The 23,925-nt window shown below is 36.8% G+C and overlaps 1 protein-coding gene across 6 annotated transcripts in view; it reads left to right on the forward strand.

The window, feature by feature from the left end:
- The window catches only part of LOC105319253 (E3 ubiquitin-protein ligase HERC2), a 56,511-nt gene that overhangs the window by 16,910 nt on the left and 15,676 nt on the right, over positions 1–23,925 (forward strand). For 5 of the 6 annotated variants that reach the window (XM_066076202.1, XM_066076203.1, XM_066076204.1 and 2 more), the window contains 31 exons: positions 7,112–7,297; positions 7,556–7,738; positions 7,894–7,985; positions 8,178–8,442; positions 8,757–8,994; positions 9,250–9,400; positions 9,577–9,781; positions 10,401–10,669; positions 10,989–11,165; positions 11,703–11,839; positions 12,918–13,107; positions 13,485–13,632; positions 13,913–14,088; positions 14,203–14,392; positions 14,671–14,865; positions 15,130–15,320; positions 15,634–15,784; positions 16,161–16,363; positions 16,760–16,981; positions 17,425–17,593; positions 17,840–18,126; positions 18,810–19,089; positions 20,136–20,341; positions 20,647–20,841; positions 21,070–21,298; positions 21,428–21,536; positions 21,921–22,060; positions 22,272–22,462; positions 22,775–22,972; positions 23,166–23,447; positions 23,701–23,782. In XM_066076202.1, the coding sequence (XP_065932274.1) occupies positions 7,112–7,297; positions 7,556–7,738; positions 7,894–7,985; positions 8,178–8,442; positions 8,757–8,994; positions 9,250–9,400; positions 9,577–9,781; positions 10,401–10,669; positions 10,989–11,165; positions 11,703–11,839; positions 12,918–13,107; positions 13,485–13,632; positions 13,913–14,088; positions 14,203–14,392; positions 14,671–14,865; positions 15,130–15,320; positions 15,634–15,784; positions 16,161–16,363; positions 16,760–16,981; positions 17,425–17,593; positions 17,840–18,126; positions 18,810–19,089; positions 20,136–20,341; positions 20,647–20,841; positions 21,070–21,298; positions 21,428–21,536; positions 21,921–22,060; positions 22,272–22,462; positions 22,775–22,972; positions 23,166–23,447; positions 23,701–23,782 (5,937 nt within the window). The remainder of the gene's footprint in view (positions 1–7,111; positions 7,298–7,555; positions 7,739–7,893; positions 7,986–8,177; positions 8,443–8,756; positions 8,995–9,249; positions 9,401–9,576; positions 9,782–10,400; positions 10,670–10,988; positions 11,166–11,702; positions 11,840–12,917; positions 13,108–13,484; positions 13,633–13,912; positions 14,089–14,202; positions 14,393–14,670; positions 14,866–15,129; positions 15,321–15,633; positions 15,785–16,160; positions 16,364–16,759; positions 16,982–17,424; positions 17,594–17,839; positions 18,127–18,809; positions 19,090–20,135; positions 20,342–20,646; positions 20,842–21,069; positions 21,299–21,427; positions 21,537–21,920; positions 22,061–22,271; positions 22,463–22,774; positions 22,973–23,165; positions 23,448–23,700; positions 23,783–23,925) is intronic. The other variant, XM_066076206.1, reaches the window with a different exon arrangement.

The raw sequence follows: 23,925 nt of genomic DNA on the forward strand, positions 1-23,925 counted from the left end.
ATTATTTTTACCAGGGACATATTTAATACTGTGAAGTTATGAACTAGCTTTGCGTTTGGAAAACCCCAGTGTTCATTTTAGATAAGCTGTTCCCTATTAATGTTTATTCAATTATCAAATTTATCTATTTAGATTTTACTTTGATAGTTGAAAGATATTATGCCCTCAATTCCATAATTCTGTTGCATTCTTTTGATGAAACTGTGTATCATGATGTAGTTTCCAATTTTTTTTTTTTTTTTTTTTTTTTTTTTATACAAATTTTGAAGCTCAAAGTGGGGGTGTGAATTATGCACAACTGAGTATTATATCCCAGTCAAATACCAAGTCCTCACCAAGGACATCAAAGGTCAGTGTTAATATAGGTGGTCCTCACAGATCTAAGTTACAATAGAATTGTCATGATTGTAGGTGGTATAATTTTCATGGCTATCAGGATGACACTTAATCAAGAATGTGCATCCTTTTTTTACATCCTTTTTGTGAAAGCTTGATCTATTTTCAAATTCATAAAAATATGTATTTGCAAAGCACTATTTCTTGCTCAATAATGTTTATTATATTGAAAAGAGAAAGATGACAAGAAGAATATAAAAGACAATTGTTTATTTAAATAAGTACAGGTATTTGAATTGAATTACATTTAATTCATCTGGCCTTCATTTAAACAGTTGATCATGACCACAGAAAATGTGTTTACTGAAGTGTAACTGTATAGAGTTTGACCATAATAAAGCTTTATCCACACTCTGTCCCCGACCTGTAGCTGTTGTACAATGAGGTTGGAGGCAGACTGATACATATTAAGACCGACATCATTATATGCCATCAACCCTGCCTTCTCACTGCCATTGATAACTATATTTGACCAGAATGACTTGCTGCGTTCTGTAGTAATTGTACTGGAAATGATATAGAGACCAGCCCTAGGGGTAGTGAAGATTCCAGTGGAAATATCATATCCTCCTCCCACCTGGTATAATACTGAACTGAATATAACAGGTTGTCCAACAGCAAATGTACAGTACAGCTCACGAGTATCCCGACACCCACCGTGTAAAAAACACGGTGGAAAACGGTCTGTGTCGCACCGTGTACACGGTGTGACACCGTGTATGTGTATTGGAAAATTCAAGAAAAAGCACCGTGTCGCACCGTGGCCGCCTGTGAAACTCCGTGGCCACTGTGTTACTCCGTGGATATCGTTACCTGAGACGTTGATAGAAATAGCGTATGTTTAGAAACAAATAAATTATGGCTAAACAAGGTTTGAAACATATAGATCCTGTTCATATTTAAAAAAAAAATATCGACTTACGTTGCATGGACCTAGAAAATTGTCGGGGCTGTCAACGTGAAGTTAAGTTTATGTGATCTGAAAACTCGACGTAAATGGGTGCCTTTTAATTCATTTGTTCTTAAATAAATTGAAATTAATTCACCAAATATATTTAATAATCAGTTGATATAAAATCAAAATTCAAATTAATTTAATCGTGTTTTTTTTCCTAAACACACGTGATGTTGTAACTGACGATCTGATTAAAATGTCGGGAGCTTCAACGTCATTTTTTCTGTTATCTGAAAACTTTCTGATTTATTAATTAATTTACAGTCTTAATATAAACCAATTAAAAATGAAAAATGAAAACGTTTCAGATAATGTTTTTTTTAAAACACGTTGATGTGCTGTAGTAAATAACAACCCCATATTACCGATGACTCGAATAATTTGGACTTCAGCTATTTATGTAGCAATAAATAAACAAAAAATCACTTTTATATTATAGTTTATAGTTAAATACCTGTACAAACTCTTGTTAAATTATATTCAAACATTGCACAGGTACTAAAAATATACCCGCATTTCATAAAATAACTTTCAACTTTATTTCCTTATAGCGGGTAATGGCCTTGTGATTTCACATGAAAAATCACTCGTGCGATACACCTGTACGGAAGCTGATCAGATACACAACATTGTCTTTCATCTTGGGTTCTATACACAACAGGTGTTATTGTCTGTCTTGTTAGGTGTCATTGTAATTTACAACTAACTGTGTGTATATTTGGACGTCTGAACAGGTGTACTCGAGATGCCGTTATTCACACCTTTCCACGGACACCTGTTTGGTTACTCATCACAACCTGTCGTGTGTATGGTCTGAAAATATATTTCTTCTACTTTGTTAGTTCCATGATTTTTTCTAATCTCTAACAAACAAAAAAATTGTCTGTAGATATGTACACAAACAACTACACGTAAGACTATCGGCGCGTGGATCCGGAGAACAATTCAGCAACTCTATAAATGCGGGAATTTCACAAAGTATTAACTTGCGATAAGAAATTATTTACCGGGTACACATACATGTATGTACGAAAAAACTTGATTGATTAACAAGATGAATGAGATAAAACCGGTAACTTTTTGCAAGCATTTTAAACAGTTAACACAACTTTATTTACTTTATAACCAATCTAATACGTGTGATGTGAAATAGCGTCGAAATTTTAACGAAAAATCTTATTACATCGTGTACTTTACAAGCTTTTAGTAATTGTGTATAAATCGTTATTAGAATTATAGATCTAAAATAAATGAATTAAATTTATACAAATAGAACTCTTATAATTCAAAAATGATTGCACAAAAGTACACACTGAGAGAGAGAGAGAGAGAGAGAGAGAGAGAGAGAGAGAGAGATTCTACAACGCTATATTCCAACTCCATACATGCAATATAAGAAAGAAGAAACTAAACATTTCAAACACTAAATACTTCATTGCTAAACATTTTTCTATTTTGCGGACTTAAAAAAACAATAGAACGACATTTGTTCCTTATCATGGAAGGAGCACGTGGTCTATCTCGCGGGCTGATTTGATTGACAGGGATAGCACGTCGACTCTGCCTGCATAGATTATATCGCAATTTTAGGGAAAAGGGTTCAATATAATGGAAACTATAAATCTAACTTATTAAACTGAATTACAAGTAAAATGTACTAAAAATTAAACTCATACCAGTATCCCTCTCTCTCTCTCTCTCTCTCTCTCTCTCTCTCTCTCTCTCTCTCATATGACGATCATTTAACAATCAAACAGTAATTATTGCAATACTGAGTAGTTTCTTAGAACACAAAAAATTTCTAAACCCAAGTTGCTTATAAAGATGAAATAAAAAAATTATGAAGTACCGATCCACGGACTCTAAGCGCTATGAATATGTACTGTGTGGTACTACATGGATAAGTACATCACACATGTCTAAAAGAAAGAAAATTTGAAAATATATGAAATGTAAAGCCGTATAATTATATATTTAGAGAAAGTACAGTTGTTTTCAACAACCCGTTATATTTGGTATCGTTGAATAGAGTATAAGTGAGAGAAGATCACAGTTATGGTTCTATGCACTATTGAAACTGCCAAACTACAGTAACTACGATTACTACTACGTTTAAAAACGGACTGAAACAAAAACTTATGGAACCGTGTATTTGAATTTTAAAAAGGAAAAGAAAGTGTTAGTGTTTTAATTGATCAAATCTTTATGTGAGCGATATCGATTTTTTTGTTGTTCATAATATCAACAAAAATCAACCGTAACAATTGCATACGTCTGAAAATTGCGTGCCTACAAATTTTATTTATTTATTTCTATTTTTTTTTTTTTGGTCTTTTTCTTTAATTCTCTTACGTGCATCAATAAATATTTTATTCTTTATAAGTTCTATTCCTAAATCCTCCTTTTTTCACAGGTAAATACCGCGTGTTACACCGTGTTACTGTCCGTGTTGCATCGCGTTGCACCGTGTTGCGCCGTGTTTTTTCTCGTTTCGTGGCCGTAACAGAGAACAATAGATCAAAGGTACCGACACTTCCACGCTCAGCGTGGACTTTCAAACACGGTGGTCGGTGTTTTTGTCGGGATACTCGTGAGCTGTACTGTATGTGTCGTAGAGCCAATGAATCCTGCTGTAAAAGCTACATGGAGTCCTGTGAAAGAAAAAATGCAGCAGTAGCATGTTGACATAAAGCTTTCAGATGACTCTATAGGAAACGGTTGAGTTTAAGTATGTACTAAAGTGGAGGTTTAAATTGAAACAAGCAATCCAACTGAATAAATTGTTTTAAAAACTGTATGTTATGTTTAAAGATGCACATTGAATGGTAAGAGTAAAGTAGAGGGATTTGTGGCTGGAAAGTGGAAGTGGTCAAGAGACATGAATATCCATGTCAAGAAACCAAAGTTGGGACAGAATATCCAGATGTGGATTATTAAGAACTGTCGGTGATTCAAGGAAGGTGTCAGTCCAAATATCAAGCTGATAATTATTCAATAACCAATTAACCATGGTGTAAACAGAGTTGAATTCTACTGAGGTGACCACAAGGGCCCTTGAGTCTCTTTGTTTTAGACAGTTGGTCATGGTTGGATTGTGAATGTGATGGTTTCTTCATTTCTAGCTAAATTCATGCATAAAAAATCATTAACATAAATCATAAATCATACATACCTTGACTTGCTGCAATATGTGAAAGAGAAGCATTGAATTTTGCTGTAGTGATGTCTAAGGTGTCTGTGAGCTGTTGAATCTCTGCCATTGTTTGGTTTTGTATGTCCAGAATTGACAATGATAAATATCGCATCTGAAGTTGTTGACTTCGTAGACTGGCTGACACATTATTTGTAATTTCTTGATCTTGGATTTTTATTTTGCGAACAATCTCATTGGTTATTTGGCTCTCCAGTCTCAATTCTTGGAAACCTGTTTGAGAGGTGACATTCAAATCGTGTAGATCATCCCTCAAGATTTGGTTTTCACTTTGTACATGGTGGAGAGAATCTTCCAGAAGGATTATTCTCTGCTGTGAAGTTTGGTTGAAGGTTTTCAGCATTTGGACATCTTCTTTTAACGATTTTACCTGTAGTTCTAAAGCAGAATGCTGTTGTTCAGACAGTTTCTGCTTTAGCTCATAGATTTGCTGCTGTTGCTGAAGTAATCGGTTCTCCTGTTGCAAAGCTGCTAAGTCCTTCAATGCAGAATCCAAAACAGTTTGCATTTTTTGAAGCTGTTGTTGAACTGCTGGATCCATTTGTCCATTGGATGTGGATGTGGATGTGGATGTTGTGTTGGATTGTGGTCCATTGAAGAGCAGAGCATCTCCGTGGATAACTGTGCAAAGAAAAACTAGTAGACCTGTTATAAAGCTGCTCATACTTGAATAATTTTTGTGACACTGATACAATCCAACATACAACCTCTTTATCTCTTTCAGTTAGAGATGACTAGACTACTGCTAACTTTGGCCTCAATTTATCATAGGTTTTTCAATTTATCTTATCATGATGGACCTTAATAAACATTTTCACCTGTGACATATGCTCTAAATCCATTTCAAATCACTGATACAACCTCATGATAATATCTTAATTTACTTGCAATTTTTTTTTTAGAGATTTATATTGCAGTTCTATACTTTTTCATGCAAGTTACTGCTTATTAATAAGTAAGTCAATGGTGAAGGTATGATATTCCAAAGTACCATGGCAAATGGCAAACAAAGTTAAAAGCACAACAATCCCACTTGGAGCAGTTAGGAAATGATAGATTGCAATGCTTTTGCAAAACCCTTGAAAATGAATTTGGACAAAAAACAGATTAAAATGTCACTAATCAATTTATATAATTAGTGTGTACTGAAAATCAGCTTGATAACTGTATTCAATGTTTGTTAGAGTTAGGTACATTGGTGGTTTAAAGTATTTGAAATTGAAAATCTATAAAAATTGAACAATCACAACTTCCAATGATTCAAAAAATTTCCCAATAAATCAATCTTTATGAAAATAAGATTATGGGCGAATTTATTGATCAAAAACTAGTTTAGGTTTAAATTCGGTTTTGCAAACCTTTCATTTATTTGCAAAACTGGTTTTGAACTAGTTTTAAACTAATCCTCGGGGGTTTTAAATCCTTTCAAGATGGCGGAGAGGTGTTCGAAAGAGAGCTGTTGATACTCAAGTGTGGCACATGAGTCAAAGAATGAACTCAGCGAAGCATATGGGTATCGTTCTAACGTTAAACATATGTGTCTCAAAGGATCTAGCTATGATAGTACATATAGTACTGACCAAAATAAAAATGTGGAAGAGAGAGATTCCATTAATACTGACACTGAGAATCACCTTTTTGCAATTTACAACAGGCAAAGGAGAACCTTTTAAAGTGGTTGATGAAAAAAAAAAGAATTTATTGAAAGATCTGCTCATAACATTCTTTAGTACACATTGTAATGCATGTAATAAGTTCGCCTGTCTATTTTATTGCTGGCCATTCAACTACGGCTCTTTGAAATCAACAAGATTTGTCTTGCTTTTGAGCTAAGCCACGTAATTAGTGGATATCTCACTTGAAACCAGTGTCATTTTTAACTTGTTTCAAACGCCTTGAGTGAATCAAATGATCTCTATTGATACACGTGTAGAAAATGAATATTAATATAGTTTTTCATAGCAGCATTCACTTTTCCAAAATATTGATATGGTGTTAAAAGCCAATTTTGCAGTGGGTTCGCAGAATAACCTAATATGTGTGTATTGCCAGGAAAAAAATTGTCTGCACTGTTTAATAAAGACTTTCATGCAAATGCAGATGAGTTCAAAAATTATCTTCTTTAGACTTCAAGAGCAAATCCAGTAGGTATGCGAGTGCAATGACAGCCATTTTTTCAAACTAACTTTCCATTTAGTGCTAAACCTTCAAACCAACCAACTAGTTTCAAACAGATATGAAACTATTATCAAACCATAAACCTAAACTCGAACTAGTTTTTGATCAATAAATTCGCCCTTAATTTTCTCTGTTTTAAAAGTTATCTTACATGGAAAACTTTTTAGAATTTTAACCACAAACTTTAAACGGCATTTTAGAATTTTATCAGATTATTTAATAAAAGATAAAAAAACTTTAAACGGCATTTTAGAATTTTATCTGATTATTTAATAAAAGATAAAAGAAAATTATCAGAAGATATTACATGTAATATGACCAAACCTTCAATAAAACAAATGGTAATTATACTTTGTTTTACCTATATTCAGGTGTTCTGTTGCCTGAGATGGTGACCTCCATGGTACTGCTACAGCTGAAGGCGCCAGGAGTGATTCACGCCTCCCGGTCTGTCCCGGTGCTGGAGGAGATTCTGGACATACTGGACACCTACAACAAGTTGGCGCCGGGGCTGGACAGGGACGACAAGGAAGATCTCGCCTGGCCGGGGGTCTGGAGTAAGTGGGAGGGGTTATGTACAGTCATTGCTGGAATTTTTTCCTTTTGGTTAAAAAAATGAAAAATTTTACTTTTGACCATGATGGATTTGTGTTGTGAGCTGTGTACATGTATATGTCATTTTAAACGATCTAGTTATTTTTTTTTTCAAACTACATATTATCATTCTTGATATTAGTTCATGAACCTATTATACAAGTTAGATGAAATATCATCAGCAAACTCTTTGAATAATTATTTTGTTTGTCTGCTTATAGGTTACACCTTGGAAAAATACACACACAAACCTAGTGAAGACATTAACATTATCCGTCAGGCAGATTTAGAGAATCACAACAAGGATGGAGGATTATGGGTAGTGATTCATGGAAAGGTGTATGATGTGCAAGAATTCAAAGCTCAGGCGCCATGTGGGAGTGAGAAACTTCTTCAGTATGCAGGTAAATCTCTATCAAAGAAGTGTTGCTGTACATCTACATGTGTATGTACATGTTCAGCATATCTTTTGAAAAGAGACAAGTTGATGTGATACAAGTTTAGGTTTTGTTTTATTAATGTAATGTATTTAACCAAATGAGTTTTGTAATTTTTTCAGCTAAAGATGCAACCAAGGCCTTCGAGTTGCAGCATCATTCAGATGAAGCCAGGGAACTGATGAAATCCTTCTATGTAGGACAGTATTTAGATGTAAGGACTTTACAGACATTTTCTACTACCGGTTCAGATTTGTTTGTTGGTTTAATCCATCTATACATTAAAGATGTTATAGATTTATAGATGACTTTCTTAGCTGGAATTAATGGCCTATAATCTTGCAGCCTCAGAAAGACATTGTCCAGACCATGGAAGATTTTTATACAATGACCTTTAACCTTTCAGCCTCAGAAAGACATAGTTCAGACCTCGGACACCAGCACTGCCTCCTCCCCCCTAATGGACACACAGCGGACCTTGGGGGTACTGCTTGGTCTCCAGGCAGCGTACCAGGCCCGGGGGACCCGCCGTTCAGCTGAGGAGGAGGAATACCATGAGTGGCTCAAGTCTGAGTTCTTTGCTGGGGGACTGCAAGTACTACAACCTAAAAATCAATTTGAGGAGGAAAAGGGAGAGAGCCGGGGCTCTGCTTCAGGGGGGACAACTCCTGGTAATTAAGATTGCAGTGAATGCTACTCTGACTGAAAATAAACCTTGAAACAATATATGTGTGCTTCCCTATTGGTAAATACTATCATTGTTGCCAATAGATTTACTTTTTTAAAATGATTCAACTCTGTAAAGACAAATGTGGTTTCAACTGAAAAGTAGTCAAAATTTTTAAGGTGATATTTTATCAGATTTAAAAATGAATACCTTAATGGTACATTTCATTTATTTATTTACATTACATGTTTTGTTGGGGGTGGGGGATCCTTTAAGTTGCATTGATTTTTCATAGACTTGATCTTTATTGATTTCCAGGAGCCACACCCACCTCTGAGGTCAAACATATGCCAGGCCTATCAGAGAAGGAGAAGCTGTTTGACAGACAGGCGTCACAAGCTGACACATCCCGCCCCTTCCTGACTTCCCTGGCTGAGGGCCGGGTCCAGGACCCCTGTGTGAAAACATTCCTGACAGTCATGGACAAATATCTCAAGCATCACCATCTCTTCTCCCTAGACGTTCCATCCGATCACCCCCTAGAGGAAGTCAGCAGGTGACCAAGTTATTTATTTTAGTTAAAATAAAAAATGATTCCAAATTTGAAATGTGCAGTATTATTAATGCTGATATCATTAATCAGATAATGCATGTATAAAAATGTGCTGGAGTTTAGCAATGGTGCAGTGGTTAAACTTAGTTCAGTGCTATACATCTCAAACTGAGCATATTTATATAACACATTTTATATTCTAAGTTTTAAAAAGTTTAAAATTGATACTAACTTTCTTTTTTCTTTCTTTTATTGTAGAATTCTCTTAGCAGTGCTTCTAAAGCACCATGACTTGGGTCATGCAGCATTAGCCATAGTCGAGCAAGGAGATCACTCCAAGCATTCAGTTCCAAAGTCAATATCAGAACTGTTCAAAGTAGTCAGCAAAACGAAACGCAGCCTAATTCAGGTATCTCTTATACATGTTTTAAATGAATAAATTGATTGCAAAAATTTGATTCTTTAAATGTTCATAATATTAAATGAATCTACAATGCCATTGTTAAAAAAGATTTGGTGTTTGGAAATTTTTACCACTGTCTTGAAAGGTCTTTTATTTAAAAAAAAATATAATTAAATCAACAGGTTCATCAAGAGCATAGTCGGTCCTACAAGGAAGTGTGCGCCCCCGTGATTGAGAGATGCAGGTTTCTGTTCAATGAACTGCGACCAGCTGTTGGTAACGAGGTCAATGCCATGAGTCGCTCCTGTTTGTTAAAGAGCACTCCACGGTGGAAGACGGTGTCCATTAAAATGATGGAGGACAAGAGGAGATCTAAACGATGCAAAGGTAATTTTTTTTTTTTGAGGGGTCTCACCTTAGATTGTCCTCATAGTTAGAGAGAGAACTCTCACTAGGAAATACATATTTTTTTCTATTTGCTAAATTTTGTACTACAGCATAAACATATGCTGAAATTATATGCATTAAAAATTCAAATAAGATATTTTGTGTGAAAAATATTAAAATGCAAAATGTAATACCGAGATAAGTCAACAGAATAGAGTTTTACCTTAAAAAGGAAAAAATTATTATGTCTCCCCTTTCAAAGGGGAGACATATTGTTTTTGTCAACTTTCTTTTTCTTCTTCTTCTTCTTCTTCTTATTCTTCATCCAAATTTGTCCAGGCCGTAACTTAAATACTCTTTTAATTTGTGACCTTGACCAATCTTGTGTCTCAAGTTAATTCATTTTCTAAACTGTATCATATATGGATGATATCTAACACATAGATGACTTCATTCTTTTTCACTAATTAAATTTGCCCCATATTACAATCCTTGGGGAGAAGGGGAGACATGTGTTTTTTTTGTATAAAAAAAACAATACCCACTAGTTTGGGATTATTATGCACAAAAAATGCATTGTAGAGGCAATTGTCTGTTAATGAAATGGTTTGTTATTTAGATGTTGAGTTGATCACAGTGGAGGAGGAACAAGTGGATGTTAAAGTGGAGAATGAGATGGAAGGAGAGCAAGGAGCAGGTGGTGGAGAGAGGATCGAAAGTGTGGATAAGGCTCCTGCTGAAGTGGATGGGGTGGAGAAAGCCAACCCAGATGTGGAGGATGAAGATGAGGTTAAGGTCTTCCCGAAAGGAGAGGCACCCAAAAAGATTGATCATCCAGCAGGTGGAGCTGTGGGCTCAGATCACAAGGTCAAGTGTCACAGAAAAAGGGTGAGTCTAAACAAACAAATCTCAACCTTATGACTGGGGGTATTATTAGGAAGGGGGTAGATTGGGTGTTTATTCTTTGTGTACACAAAATTTCAAGTGTCATGTCTGTAAATTTTTAACTTGGTGTGGGTTCAAGGTCATATAGTGTGATCTAAACGAATTTAGTTGAATTCTTTTCATTGTGTTACAGTATAAATATTCATGTACGTACTTTGATACTATCAAGTAGAGTACCGTAGATATACGTGTAACTTGTGAGTGAACTTTTTAAATAAGTGTTCTGCAATGTTACTAACGTGGACTTTCTTTGTCTCCGAAGACCGACTCTTGGAAAGACATAGCCAGCACGGTCACAAGTGTCCAGAAATTTAACTGGTTGAGACAGAGGATGACAGGACACATCCCAGACATGCCCCTCCTGAACAAGATCATTGAATTTGTATTGTATGAACATCCAATCGACATAGAGAAACTCAGACGGTCCTTGCATCACCAGGTAACTGCAAACATGGATTTTTTATTTATTTATTTTTTATGGGCGTAGGAATATGTCATTTGCTTATTTTGCATTTTTAAAAAAAAAATTATTGGCCCATGATTGTTTTTGTAAGACTATTTATTTACCTAAATTGATTCAGAAATGGTTATTTAAATGCATTAAATAAAGATAATCTGTTTGCAGTCAGTGATATTAATTTTCAGTAGACATTGTTAATTCATTTCTTTTTTACCATATATGCAGACTTTAGTATCGTTCTAGATCACATCTAGTAAAATATACTGTATAAGGTGAAATATTCGCCCCCGTTTTATTATTGCCTTTTTCGCTCTCGTTGTCAGCGGGTGAATTTAAGACTGAGTGAACTCAAATTTCTCATTTTATCTCTCCTTAATACAACTGTGTCTTGGTGAATTCTAGACAGAACTAACCCCTTTGTAAGTACAAAAGGGTGAAAATAACACAGAGCGAAATAAACCCTGTATACAGTAAATTATTGAATTCTTCTGACGGTTCATTGTTTTGCGGCTGTAGGTGGAGAGAGCTCAGCTTCGTCTGAGTGGAATCCAAGCCATGCTTTCCCTGGTGCACCGCGACTATCTCCTGCCGTCCTGTAGATACGCCATTCTGTGTGGCTGGCAGGGGCTGCTCACCATCGGGCAACGAGTCTGGTAAGGACACTAAACAGCATTCTATAAGATCAGGAGACCATAGCCTAGTGTAGTTTTTTTTTTAATCTTAATAAATTAGATCACTTGTAGAATTAATAATTGTTTTGCGGTAATGTGTTTCTTTTCTTTTTCCTCTTCCCTTTTTTGGCCTGCTTTGCTCATATGATATTTTGTGTATATGCTGTTTTGAATCAAGAATAAGGATTTTCTTGTGTTTATGTAGATAAGATATTCAGATTATTTTTTCTCTTTAATAATAAATAGTAAAACGAGTTAAATTTTGTCTCAGTAGGATTCATGGGGAAAAAGTGGACTTCATTTTGAAATAGATTTTACAATTGTGTACTGTAGATTCCTTATTAAATGCAAGGAATTAATATCTTCATTAAATCGCTAGGAGCAACCCTCGTGGATTTTAAGATCTTGCTTTTATTTTCCAGACAGTTTTGAGCTATATAAAATTATACCCCCAAAAAATTGGTTCACGTGATTTTATATTCTTGCAGTTTGATGCAAAACAGCAGAATCGTGTAATGAAGTACTCATGTAAAATAAGGAATATACAGTAATTATCGAGGAGTAGTTTGTTGTATATTTTACTCTCATGTATTTACCCCCCTTTTTTAGGAGTGGTAGACAGCAGCTATAGTGACCTGTCTATGTGTCCGATCGGTACACTCAATTCATTACTTGTATCAAACTCTGAATTTTATCAACTACACACAGTAAAACTCATCTATAACAAATTTACTGTGGAGATTTTTATGTTAACTCTTTTACTCTTACAAAAAAATCAACAAAGTATTAATAGCAAACACATATAAATATTTTTAGTGAGATTTTCATCTGTTGATTTATCTTTTTGAATTTTTTTCTCTTTGAAGAGAAAAAATTGTTAGACTGTATGAATTTTTTCGAATAGTGGTTGCACCAAGAATTTGTCATGGCTGAGTTTAACTGTTGTTTTTATTCCTACTTTGAGTATATCGTAGAATTCTTTTGATACCAACTCTTGACCTACATAATTATTTGTCTGTCATCAGAGGGCTGAGATGTAACATATCTTTTTTTTACTCAGTGCCCCGGTCCCCCACTGCCTGTCCGACGTCCAGCTGATCCCGCCCTGTGACCGGATCCTACTGGAAATGACCTACTCCGACCTCTACAAGTGGGCCATCAAAGAACTGAGGGCAGCCATCATGCAGTCTGACATGAAGTTCAAATCAAGGGGGATAAATCCTGCAATACCCCCTGTTGACAATAGCAAGGTAAGCAAGTTCACTTATATATATTCGCTTAAAGAAATTAGTGTATCTAGGAGGAATTGATCTTGTCATAGTCATTGTCATTGTCATAGACCTCAGGTATGGAATTGTTAAAGTTTAGAAGCTTAAAGGAATTAGTGTGTCTAGGAGGATTTGATCTTGTCATAGTCATTGTCATAGACTTCAGGTATGGAACAAAGTATAGTAGGATTTTCAATTAGGAACTAGAAAATGTAAAGAAAAAACCAAAAACAAAAAAAACCCCAAAACAAAACCAAAGTTTATGAAATGTTACTGGCCTGAGAAAACATGTTTGTCTTTGAAACCCAATTCCAATGCACACTCTTTTGTACATGAGCCTTTTTATCTGTGTTGTTCAGGAGAGGTTAAGCTTGGGAGCGCTGCCCCAGTCCCGCTTTATCCTGGCCATGCTGGGGATCCTGGTGTCCGAGCACCAATCCAGCAGCCTCAGTCTGCTCATCAACTCAGGAATTCTTGGACTGACCCAGACATTAATGAGACTTGTGGGTAAGTAGGTTGCAGAGTCTAAACAATAGAAATATTTAACTTGCATCCTTTTATGTATTCAGGAATGCAAGCATGTTTTTTTTTGCTGATTTGTTCAATAGCTATCAATGAAATTCATTGCCAATGATTGAACTTTGAAAATATTGATTTTTGAATTGATAACTTTGTTAAAATGTGGTATAGACTTTAAATTAAGCGTTTAATTACCTTTGAAATGAAACAGATTTATAATTGATTGTTTAAAAGCTGTTGTTCCAGGTTAAACAATTTCTGTATTCAGGTCCTGATCCAGATCGAGTCCTGCAGGATAATATGGTGTCCATGTGTGCTGTTCTAGAGGAACAGAAGCACAAAAAACAGGCAGCTCCAGTCCCCATATCGGGCCCCGAACTGGCAGCCATGATGAAGATTGGCACACGTGTGATGAGGGGAGTGGACTGGAAATGGGGAGATCAGGTAACCTCATAGTATAGGTCAAAGGTTAGAGTTCAGTTAGAGTGGAGTTAAAATCCTTAATTGTCATGCTGTGGAATGAAGGATACAGAATGGATCTTTAAATGTTTTCCTCAGGACGGCCCTGCTCCAAGTTTAGGACGGGTGATCGGAGAGCTGGGAGATGACGGCTGGATCCGTGTGCACTGGGACACAGGAAGCACCAACAGTTACCGCATGGGCAAGGAGGGGAAGTACGACCTGAAGCTTGCCGAGGCTCCGGAAATGCCGGACAATGAAGAGAACGAAGAAGAGGAAGTAGAATCGGGTGAGGTCTTAGTGGAATATGCAATGCAGAAATGTTCACATAGCCAGGAAAAACCTTATTCAAAAAATGATATCCTTAACAATTGAAAATGCTTATTAAAAAATTTTGTGATATAGTATGGTCTATGATTCCCTGTATGGCTGCTCTTTTCAAATTTCCTTCAAAATGTGTAGATTTGATTAAAAAAAAAAAATTAATCCAAAAAGAAGTTATTTGATGATGTGCTTTGGGAATAAACAAACTAATCCAACTGTATATTTATTTCTTTGCTGTAACAGTCTTTTTGAATGTAGACCCAGTGAAAGTGGAAAGCAGACACCCCACTGCTATCATAAGGCGCTCCACTTTGTATCTGTTGCGCAATCTTTCCCTGTCTTGTGGAATCTATGCGGAACAAGCTCAGAAAGAGGCTGTCAGTGCACTGTGTGGACTCATGCGGAAAATACTGGATGCCGGATGTAATTATGGAATCAGTAAGTAATAGTTAGGAAGAATTAAGGGTTCTTTGTATTATTATCATGGTAATATGGAAAGGAGAATCAATGGTAATAATGTATAGTGGATTTCATGAATTTTTTCTTAGGCAAAATCATTGAAAAATTTTTAATTTCAAAACCAACACAAAAGATTTCATTAGTAAGGGTCATCCTTTTCACTCTGAAATAACTGTTCTTGTTAATCTTCATTTACATTTCATGGTAGAATTTTCTGATATAGAATACTGATATTTTTTGCAGACTCAAACTTTATCCCAACCCAGATCGCTAGTGAGCAGCACTACAGCTGGTGCACCCTGGGATTTGTCCGAGCCATCGCCACCAGTCCAGGCATCTGCGAGTCTCTGAGCTCACAGAAGTGGATCGATCTGCTGCTCAAGATACTGGAGGATGAGAAGCCGTCGCAGCCCACCAAGAACATCATCAAACAGGTTCTTGTTTTTAAAACAGTCAGATGTGTATATTAAGATGATAGAGAACATTTTAAAGACTGAAAATCTATGATATTCAAGATATTGAAAGCCATTTAGTAAATATATTTTACTTTAAAAGATATTTTTAAGTACAGGGTGTATAATAAATTTGATATAAAAAACAAAAATCTTAAAGCATTTTAGCTGAATTGAATATTTTTGCATTTCATAAACAGTTATCTTTCTCAATTTTTTCACTACCCTATAAATAATGCAGATTATAACTCCAAGGCTAGATTAATCAAATTTTACTTGATTTTAATTGCTGCAGATTCTGATTCTGAGGTTTTTGGAGTCGGTCCTGCCTCACTGGAGTAAGAAAACAGATCAGTCTCGAGTGGCGGCCATTGTGGAAAGACTCTTCAATCTTTTGGGCAAAGTCATCATGGGATGCTCAGCTGATCCAACGCTGTTCTCACCAAGTAAGGGCCTATTGCCATTCTTACAAAAGAAGGTGATGTATGAAAGTGATAATTGTTTAATGTGCTGGAGGTTCTCAAAGCAAAAATAAACAATTTTCTTTGTCATTAATTTTGTTAAATTGTTATTTAGCATTTTTGGCAAAGGCTAAATTAGTTATTAATCCATACAATATACATATACACTGTGATCTTGTTTAATAAAAAAAATAGGATAGAATTGGAATGTTTATCATTTGGAAAAGAAGAATTTTGATGTGTTGGAACAAACTTGTGGGTTTTTTTTAAAACCATGTTGATGCTACTGTGTTTACATCTGGTTTATTTTGTTGTTGTCATTGTTGACTGATGGGTGTGAGTGTTGTTGTTGTTGTATCAGATGACGCTCTGAGGAAGGGACCCAAGCCATGCGTGTCCGTGTCGCTGACCGCGTCCTACACCAGCACGGTCGCAGAGGAGATCGTGTGTCTGCTGCGGACTCTTCACGCCAGCGACTGCTGGAACTCCCACATCAATGCCTACATCACCAGCCAGCTCGTCAACATCGGAGACATGATGGTGGAGAAAGTCTGTCCATCACAGGTAGAGAAAACTGGGAAAAGGCCTCAAACCTTTTGAAATGCAATTGAGCAATGCTTAACATGTACCGTACATGTCCAAGTTCACGACAAGAAATTATTTGAAATAAACCGTATATCTGGAGGGTTTGTTTGAGTGTCACAAAATTTACGAAAATTTGGTTCGTATGTAATTTTTTTTATTTGCCCCAGTCGTATTTCATATTTTGTGATTTAAAAAGTTTCTAATAGTAAACAATATTAGATACAATTTCTGCATATTGTAATTACATGTATTGGGATGTGAAAGTGGTCGTAGAGAAAACAAAAAACTAATCATCACAAAAATAACCAGATATCAGTAGCAATGTAATGCTCTTGTGCATGTCCATATACACAATCTCCATTACTTAACTTCCAGGAACTGTTGTCTGAGGATACGGTCCTTATTGACCGTCTGCCCATTGTTCTGGCATGCTTGGCAGTGATTGGTGGAGTGGACAACAGGGCACGGTTAGGGGGCAGGGTGGAACACGAGGAGATGGGCTTTGGCACCATTGCCAGGATCACCTCCAAGGGCAAGATCCATGTTCAGTTTGAGGATGGGAGCCTGATAGGCTGCAGACTGACAGAGCTTACAGTGGTAAGGAGAGACTTTAGTCACTTCTGATGACAACAGTGAAATGATTGACAACAGTGAAATGATTGCATTGAAAGTAACGTTTATTCACTTTGAGACAATTGGTACACTTAGAGAATATAAGCTAGCTTGACAGCTATCATTCCATGAGAGGAGGTTACAGACGGAGAGGGCTGGTTAGGGCTTTGTAGGAACTTTTTGTAACAGAGAATGTGTTAACCAACTATGTATATGAACGTAAAATATTTTGTTAAAACTAACATACAATTTTTAAAATACCCCTCCCTCAATCACCATCTACAAATATTTGAAATTAACAGCTGTGTATCTAAATAAACAGGTACATGTAAATGTATTAATTGTATATTCAATTGTAATTACCGGTATGTTGAAGTCCACTGTTTAAAGTTTGATACATACATAAAGGAAATGTCTTTGTTTTGAAGGCTAACGATCAGGAGTTCTGTGTGAGTAAACTCGACATGACACCTGATGTGATTAAGATGTGGTCAGCCATTGTGGGTTACACGGCCACAGGGCTCAAGATGGAGAAGGATTTCCCGAAAGACAGGCCCTTGGTCTCCAGCACAGCAAGTCTGGAGTCAGAGCATACCAGTAAGTTGACAAGGATATCTTGACTCAGAAGACATAAAATTAGCATTCATTCATTTAAAAAATACTTTGAAATGATTTAACAATTAATGAATTATGAATTTAATTTTGGAATGAAATACTAGTATGTCTTTAACATTGAAATAATCTTGTTTCACCGTTTTCTCATTGTGTGGGGGAAAAAGAATTGATTTTGAATTTAATGTAGAGGACTGTAAAATAATATTTGATTTTTGTTCATGCTTATAGCTGCCAGTGGTGTGGATGTGCGAGAACTCAGAAAGCAGCAGCTGAAACTAGGACTGCTACGGGCCTCTCGGGTCCTCCTGTCCTGCCAGCCACACCTTCGCCAGATCCTGAGTGGAATCTCCCCGGTGGATCAAGGATTGTCAGAGGTGGAGGCTGGGGTGGAGGAGGTCAGTGAGGAGGACCCAGAGAGCGAGTCCTCACCAGCCAACACCATCCTACAGCTGCTGATGAGTATCGCCACACAGCCCTCGCCCATCAAAGCTGTGTTCTCCAGGGAAGAGCTGGAGGTAAGAAAGAATGGTGAAGTAAATACAGTATGTTGTGGTTTCCTCAGTATTCAATCAATATACCAAATTTCCTTGCGTTTCGTTTTTGAGTTATCCACAAAATTAATTTTTCGTTGAAGTGCACTATCTAGAAACAAATTATGTTCAGAGGATCACTGTCCAAGAATTTACATACCCTCTAAACTGTCATTTTCAATATTGATGCCTTCAAATAGAAATGACACCATAGTATATGTTTTCAAGAAATGAAAAAAATTGCGGTATTAATTATGTTTTGAGGTTAAAGTGCGCACATCCAAATACTATATTATAATCACACTTAAGTGTAGTTAAAACATTTATCCTGACAATGAAACTATGCAGGATATTGTAATGAATAAAGGCGACTGTATAATGTTTATAAGGCCGTTTTGAATTAATACCTTATATATTAAAAGGAAGTTGGAAAGAGGATGCAAAAAGGAACAAAATCTAATGGTCAGATTAAAACAAGGCCTTGTGCATTGTTTTTAAGATGATGATTTCAAATCCAGGTGATGATTGGGGATTACAAGCTCCTCTAGTGGTGTTGTTACATGAATGACAAAGATCCTGGCCAAAAAAAAGGGAGCTTTTTTGCACCAAGTAAACACTCTAGATATACATGTACTTATATTTTTTAAAAATATTAAAATCTGCTCCAGGGAGCCGCTCTGTCAGTAGCCCAGTACCTGACGGCTACGAGTCAGCTGGAGGTGGACGATTCCGAGTCCTCCGAGTCGGAGAGTGACAACGAGCAGGTGCCCCCTGTCGGGTCCCAGGCTGAGGTGCCAAGTAACATCAACCGGAACAAACCGAAGAAAGTCCGGAGTGCGGAACACAGGAACCACCATGAGCCCCAAGAGCATGTCGACCCAGTGGTGACCCAACTGATGGAGATGGGCTTCCCCAAGAAAAACGTCAAATTTGCCTTAAAAGCAATCAGTGAGTCTTCGTTCATGTGGTTTGATTAGGTCGTTTAAATATTCAAGTTTGTTCACTTGCATAGCTGTATTTCATTTTTTCTTTGATAACCATACTTTATTGAATTTTGGGTTTTTTTTCTCGTGTATGATATGCACCTGTGTATCATATGTATTCTCAAAGTTGTGTGTAGAATGCTGAAAAAAAAATCCCAGCTGTTCCCATGTATAATATGTATCCAAACAACAAAGAAATTTGCAATCTAGATTTTTGAAAAGTCATTGATGTGCATGCGTTGATAATATATTCAGTTGCTTAAAAGGAATAACGTTTGTGGATTTAAACAAAAAAAAACAACAAAATTAATGATTTTATTGACAATTGGTGCAATTCTTTGATTCTTGTTTAATAAACATTAAATAAAAATGTTTGTATGTCACAAATTGTTATTATCAAGCCATATTTTAATGATTGATTTATTTTTAACAGTGTCAATGTAAAACAATAACTGCATAATGGGACACAAAGTAAATTTTACGTTTTTAATAAATCAAATCATGATCTTCCTACACTCAGATTAACTGTGACACGAGACTGGTGCATTCTTCACTAGAAATTGTTAAACAATCATTGACATGTGAAGGGTGGCTGGTTACGAAATGGCAAATACTTTAACGAGAACTTGGAACAGTGGTCTGAGTGAATAAATAATCTAGTGCATGGAAATAAAATTAAGAATATGGTATTTTTGGCAAAATAAGTTTAGTGTTCACTCATACAACTTGCATAACATGCGATATCGGCAGTCATACTCCTACAGTATCCAGAAATATACTCTTGAATATTGGGCTGAAATTTTGTTACTATGTATAATATGCAAACCATCCCCCTTCAATTGCATCAAATTTTGGCTGAAAAAAAGTGTGTTCTATACATGAGACTTTAAGGTCAGATGGTCAGAAATTCTGTTGGATTTGTTTTTGACATATAAATCAGCAGAGCTTATTTATCTCCTGAAACATTAAGCTAAAGATGCTTGAGGTTGTTTGATGAATTGCTCATTTTAGGCAGTTCCACATTGGTGCCCAATCCGGAGCATCCCAGTATTGAAGCCCTGGTGGGCTGGCTGATAGAGCACCCACAGATTAGTGCACGTGAACTTAACAACAGTGACAGTGATTCAGAGGACTACTCCACAGATTCTGATGCTTCGTCTGAGGACATTGTGGAGGAGAACTCGTTCGATGCCAGCGCAGAAGTGGCTGCATATACTGTAAGTCTTTCGTGTGGTGTGAACTATTGTTGTTCTGATGTGTTGCTCATACCAAACAGGTACAAAGAGCTAGCTACAGAATCCAGAAATTCATTCCCTAGGAATTTTTTCATATTCTCATTGAAGTTTAGATGCTTTGTAATTGGAAGGTGTTGAAGCATATCCAGTGAAATAATTCTGGTACATGTATATAATTTATATGACCTTCATACAGTCATTACATCATAAAAACACTTCAATGAGGGTTTACTACAATTCTTAAGAGAATTTCTTTTTTATGAGAGTGGTTATTTTTGTAATTTTAGAACATCACAAATGACACACCAGAAATTCCTCCACCTCCCGCTGCCACTCAGCAGTCGTACAAGAAGCGGGCAGACTTTCTGAGTAACGACGAGTATGCCATGTACGTGAGGGACACCATACAACCCAACATGAGCGTCAGGTGCTGCCGTACTTACGAGGAGGTACATGAAGGGGATATTGGAAAAGTTGTTAAGGTAGGTTGATTTGTTGTCCTTCTGTATTCACTGTAACTTTCTCCATCTTCTGCACACAAAAATCACTTATCTTTTAAGAAAAACTGTGTGGTTTCTGTAGACGTCATATTGTGAAAGTCGTGTTTTGTATGAAAATTATGCTAGTCTGGATTACATATTCAAATTAAATAAATGCATCAGAAGCCATGATTTATCTACGATGTATTTAAAAATTACTTAAATTTTCAGCTTGACAGAGATGGCTTGCATGACCTTAACATTCAAGCGGACTGGCAGAGGAAAGGTGGAACGTACTGGGTACGATACATTCATGTGGAGATTCTGGGATTCATGGGAAACGAGACCGGACCCAGCCAGAAGATCTCGGTGGGAGACAAAGTTCACGTCAAACCCAGCGTGGTGACCCCGACCTACAAGTGGGGTTCTGTGTCTCACAACTGTATAGGAACTGTCACTGGTACGTACTGAACAGACCATCGAACCGATCATCATCATAATAAGGAAAAACAGGCATCATGATAAAGAGTTCTGCCTGTATGGTAACGTACATTCAATTTTTATTACATCTGTTTATTCTATTTAAAAGCCATCAATGCCAATGGGCGTGACTTGACCGTGGACTTTCCTCAGCAGTCTCACTGGACGGGTGTTATTGATGAGATGGAGATTGTGCCAAGTTCTCACCCTGGCATAGGGTAGGTCAGCCATTAAAGGGCTCAGTAGTGTGCAAGATACTGCCGCTTTAAATGGAGGGGTATCATTGTTTTTTGCGGTGCTCATTAGACATTACATCTCCGCAACCCTTGATATAAGCTATATGCACAAGTTACCAATTAACTTTCTTACTGGGATGGTCATCCATGATATGTGCCCTCTATGGTAATCACCACATATACACACACGCACACACACTCCAAAAGTTGTTTTTTTTAACACCAATATACATTGGCCCTTGAAAAATAAAATGATGTGACAGTTCTGACTGACATACTGGTAATTCTATTATCAAATGTTAATGCCTCTGATAATCTGATTTTTATTCATTTTTGCCATTTTTAATGTAATTTTTTTTTTTTCAGGTGTGATGAGTGTGATCTGTTCCCGATTGTGGGCCCCAGATACAAATGCCAGAAATGTGCCAACTATGATATGTGTGAAAACTGTTTCAGAATCAAGAAACACAGGCATAATCATGTGTTCACCAAGATTGCAGAGCCAGGTATTGTACATGTATTTAGTGTAATCATAATGTACATGTAAATCAAGTCTAATCGTAATGAACATGTAATCAAGTCAATATTCATAAATGACTTAAAAAGTACATGTTCCTTAGCTGCATAGCCTTTTTCGTAAAGCTAGTGATGTCTTTATACTAATATACTTTGAACTTTAAATCTGTTGACAATCAAATGCCATTGGTTATTTTGCAGATTGTGAGCCAACCTATGCAGGGAAAGCTGGCAAGCAGAGAAGGAAGTATGGAGTTCTGTCTTCCAGGTCCGTCATTGACGACTGGCATGCCTGTGTGAAGGCCATCACCGTGTCCTCCAGAGAAAACCAGGCACACAGACTCATCAATGGCAACAGTGGTTACTGGCAGAGCTCAGGGTCACAGGGCAAGGTGAGGGGTTAAATGAAAGGGGGGTTCAAAGGTGAGCGGTTAAAAGATAAAAGGTTCAAAGAACATAAGGGTTTGGAGATTTTGACTAATGTTATGTATCAGTACAAAATAAGGTTACAGCCAATAAAAGAGATTTAGAATAAGAATTGACTTTGAATTCTTTCCGATTGAAAAGTCCTAATGAAAAAGGAAGAGGTAATTGCATAGTATCAGTTGGGCTGAATGCTGAAATCATTTATTGCCAGTCTGATTTGTCACAAACAAACTATACACTTGAAGATAAATGATCCGGTGTATATTGTTTTCCCTCAGCACTGGATCCGATTAGAGATGCTGCCAGATATCCTGCTACACCGACTGTACATGAAGGTGGAACCGTCCGACTCCAGCTACATGCCGAGTCTAGTGGTCATTAGCGCAGGGGATACCCTCAGCTCCATGAAGGAAATCCGAGCCGTCAACGTCACCTCCTCCGAGTCTGTCGTCACTCTTCTACAGGACCTCAATGATGTGAGTAGATCAGATCTGGATCATTCCATATGGGGAGAACAGGGAGTAATACAAAATCGTTATACATTTCATTTAATAAAACAGTCGGCATAAAACCATAATGGCCAGAGGTTACGCTAGTAACCTTCATCCTTACAATGTTTTTGAATTTTGCCTTCATATAGATAAGAGGGAAATTCTATTTGTGTTTTAGTACTTCCGCTTCATTGAAATCGGCATCAAGCAGTGTCGCAGCAGTGGCATCGACTGCAAGGTTCACGGCCTGACAATTCTCGGAAGGTTACGCTCTGACGAGGATGACGCAGCTGCCAACTTTTCGTTTCTTGCTTCAGACAGAGAGGAGGAGGAGGAAGAGAAGGTCAATAGTTCATCCGTCAAAAAGAAGAAGAAAGCCACCACCAAGGAAATCCAGACTAATGTCTTCTGCTGGGGGCTGAATGACAAAGATCAGCTGGGAGGGCCCAAAGGGTCAAAGGTCAGTTCTATGTTTATATACAAGAATTGTCAATGATTGAAGACTGCTGTAACTTTAGGCATCTGTTCAGCAGAGCAAGCCTTCTTCAGCACTCCCCAAAATTTGAGTTATAGTGATTGAGAACTTTTGAGCTCTCGGGAGTACTTGCTCTGTTGAACAGGCCTTAGTTCATATTTATCTCAATCTTTATTATAATGTTTTACTTGTAATCATCGTAGAAATATGGGCTGACAATTCTACTATTGTCTTTCAGATTAAACTTCCAACACTAAATGACAATTTATCAGCCTTGAGATGTGTGCAGATTGTTGGTGGATCAAAGAGTTTGTTTTGTGGTAAGTTACATTTCTGCACCTACACAATTGTTACAAGTTTATAGACGGAAGCAGTTATTTTTTGATAACAGGAGAATAAATACTAAGAAAAAGATAGATTTCATTGATTTATGATAATTCTATTGAGAGTTTTGCTTTATTTC

Source organism: Magallana gigas, chromosome 2 (assembly GCF_963853765.1).
Source record: "Magallana gigas chromosome 2, xbMagGiga1.1, whole genome shotgun sequence".
NCBI classification, from domain to species: Eukaryota; Metazoa; Mollusca; class Bivalvia; order Ostreida; family Ostreidae; genus Magallana; species Magallana gigas.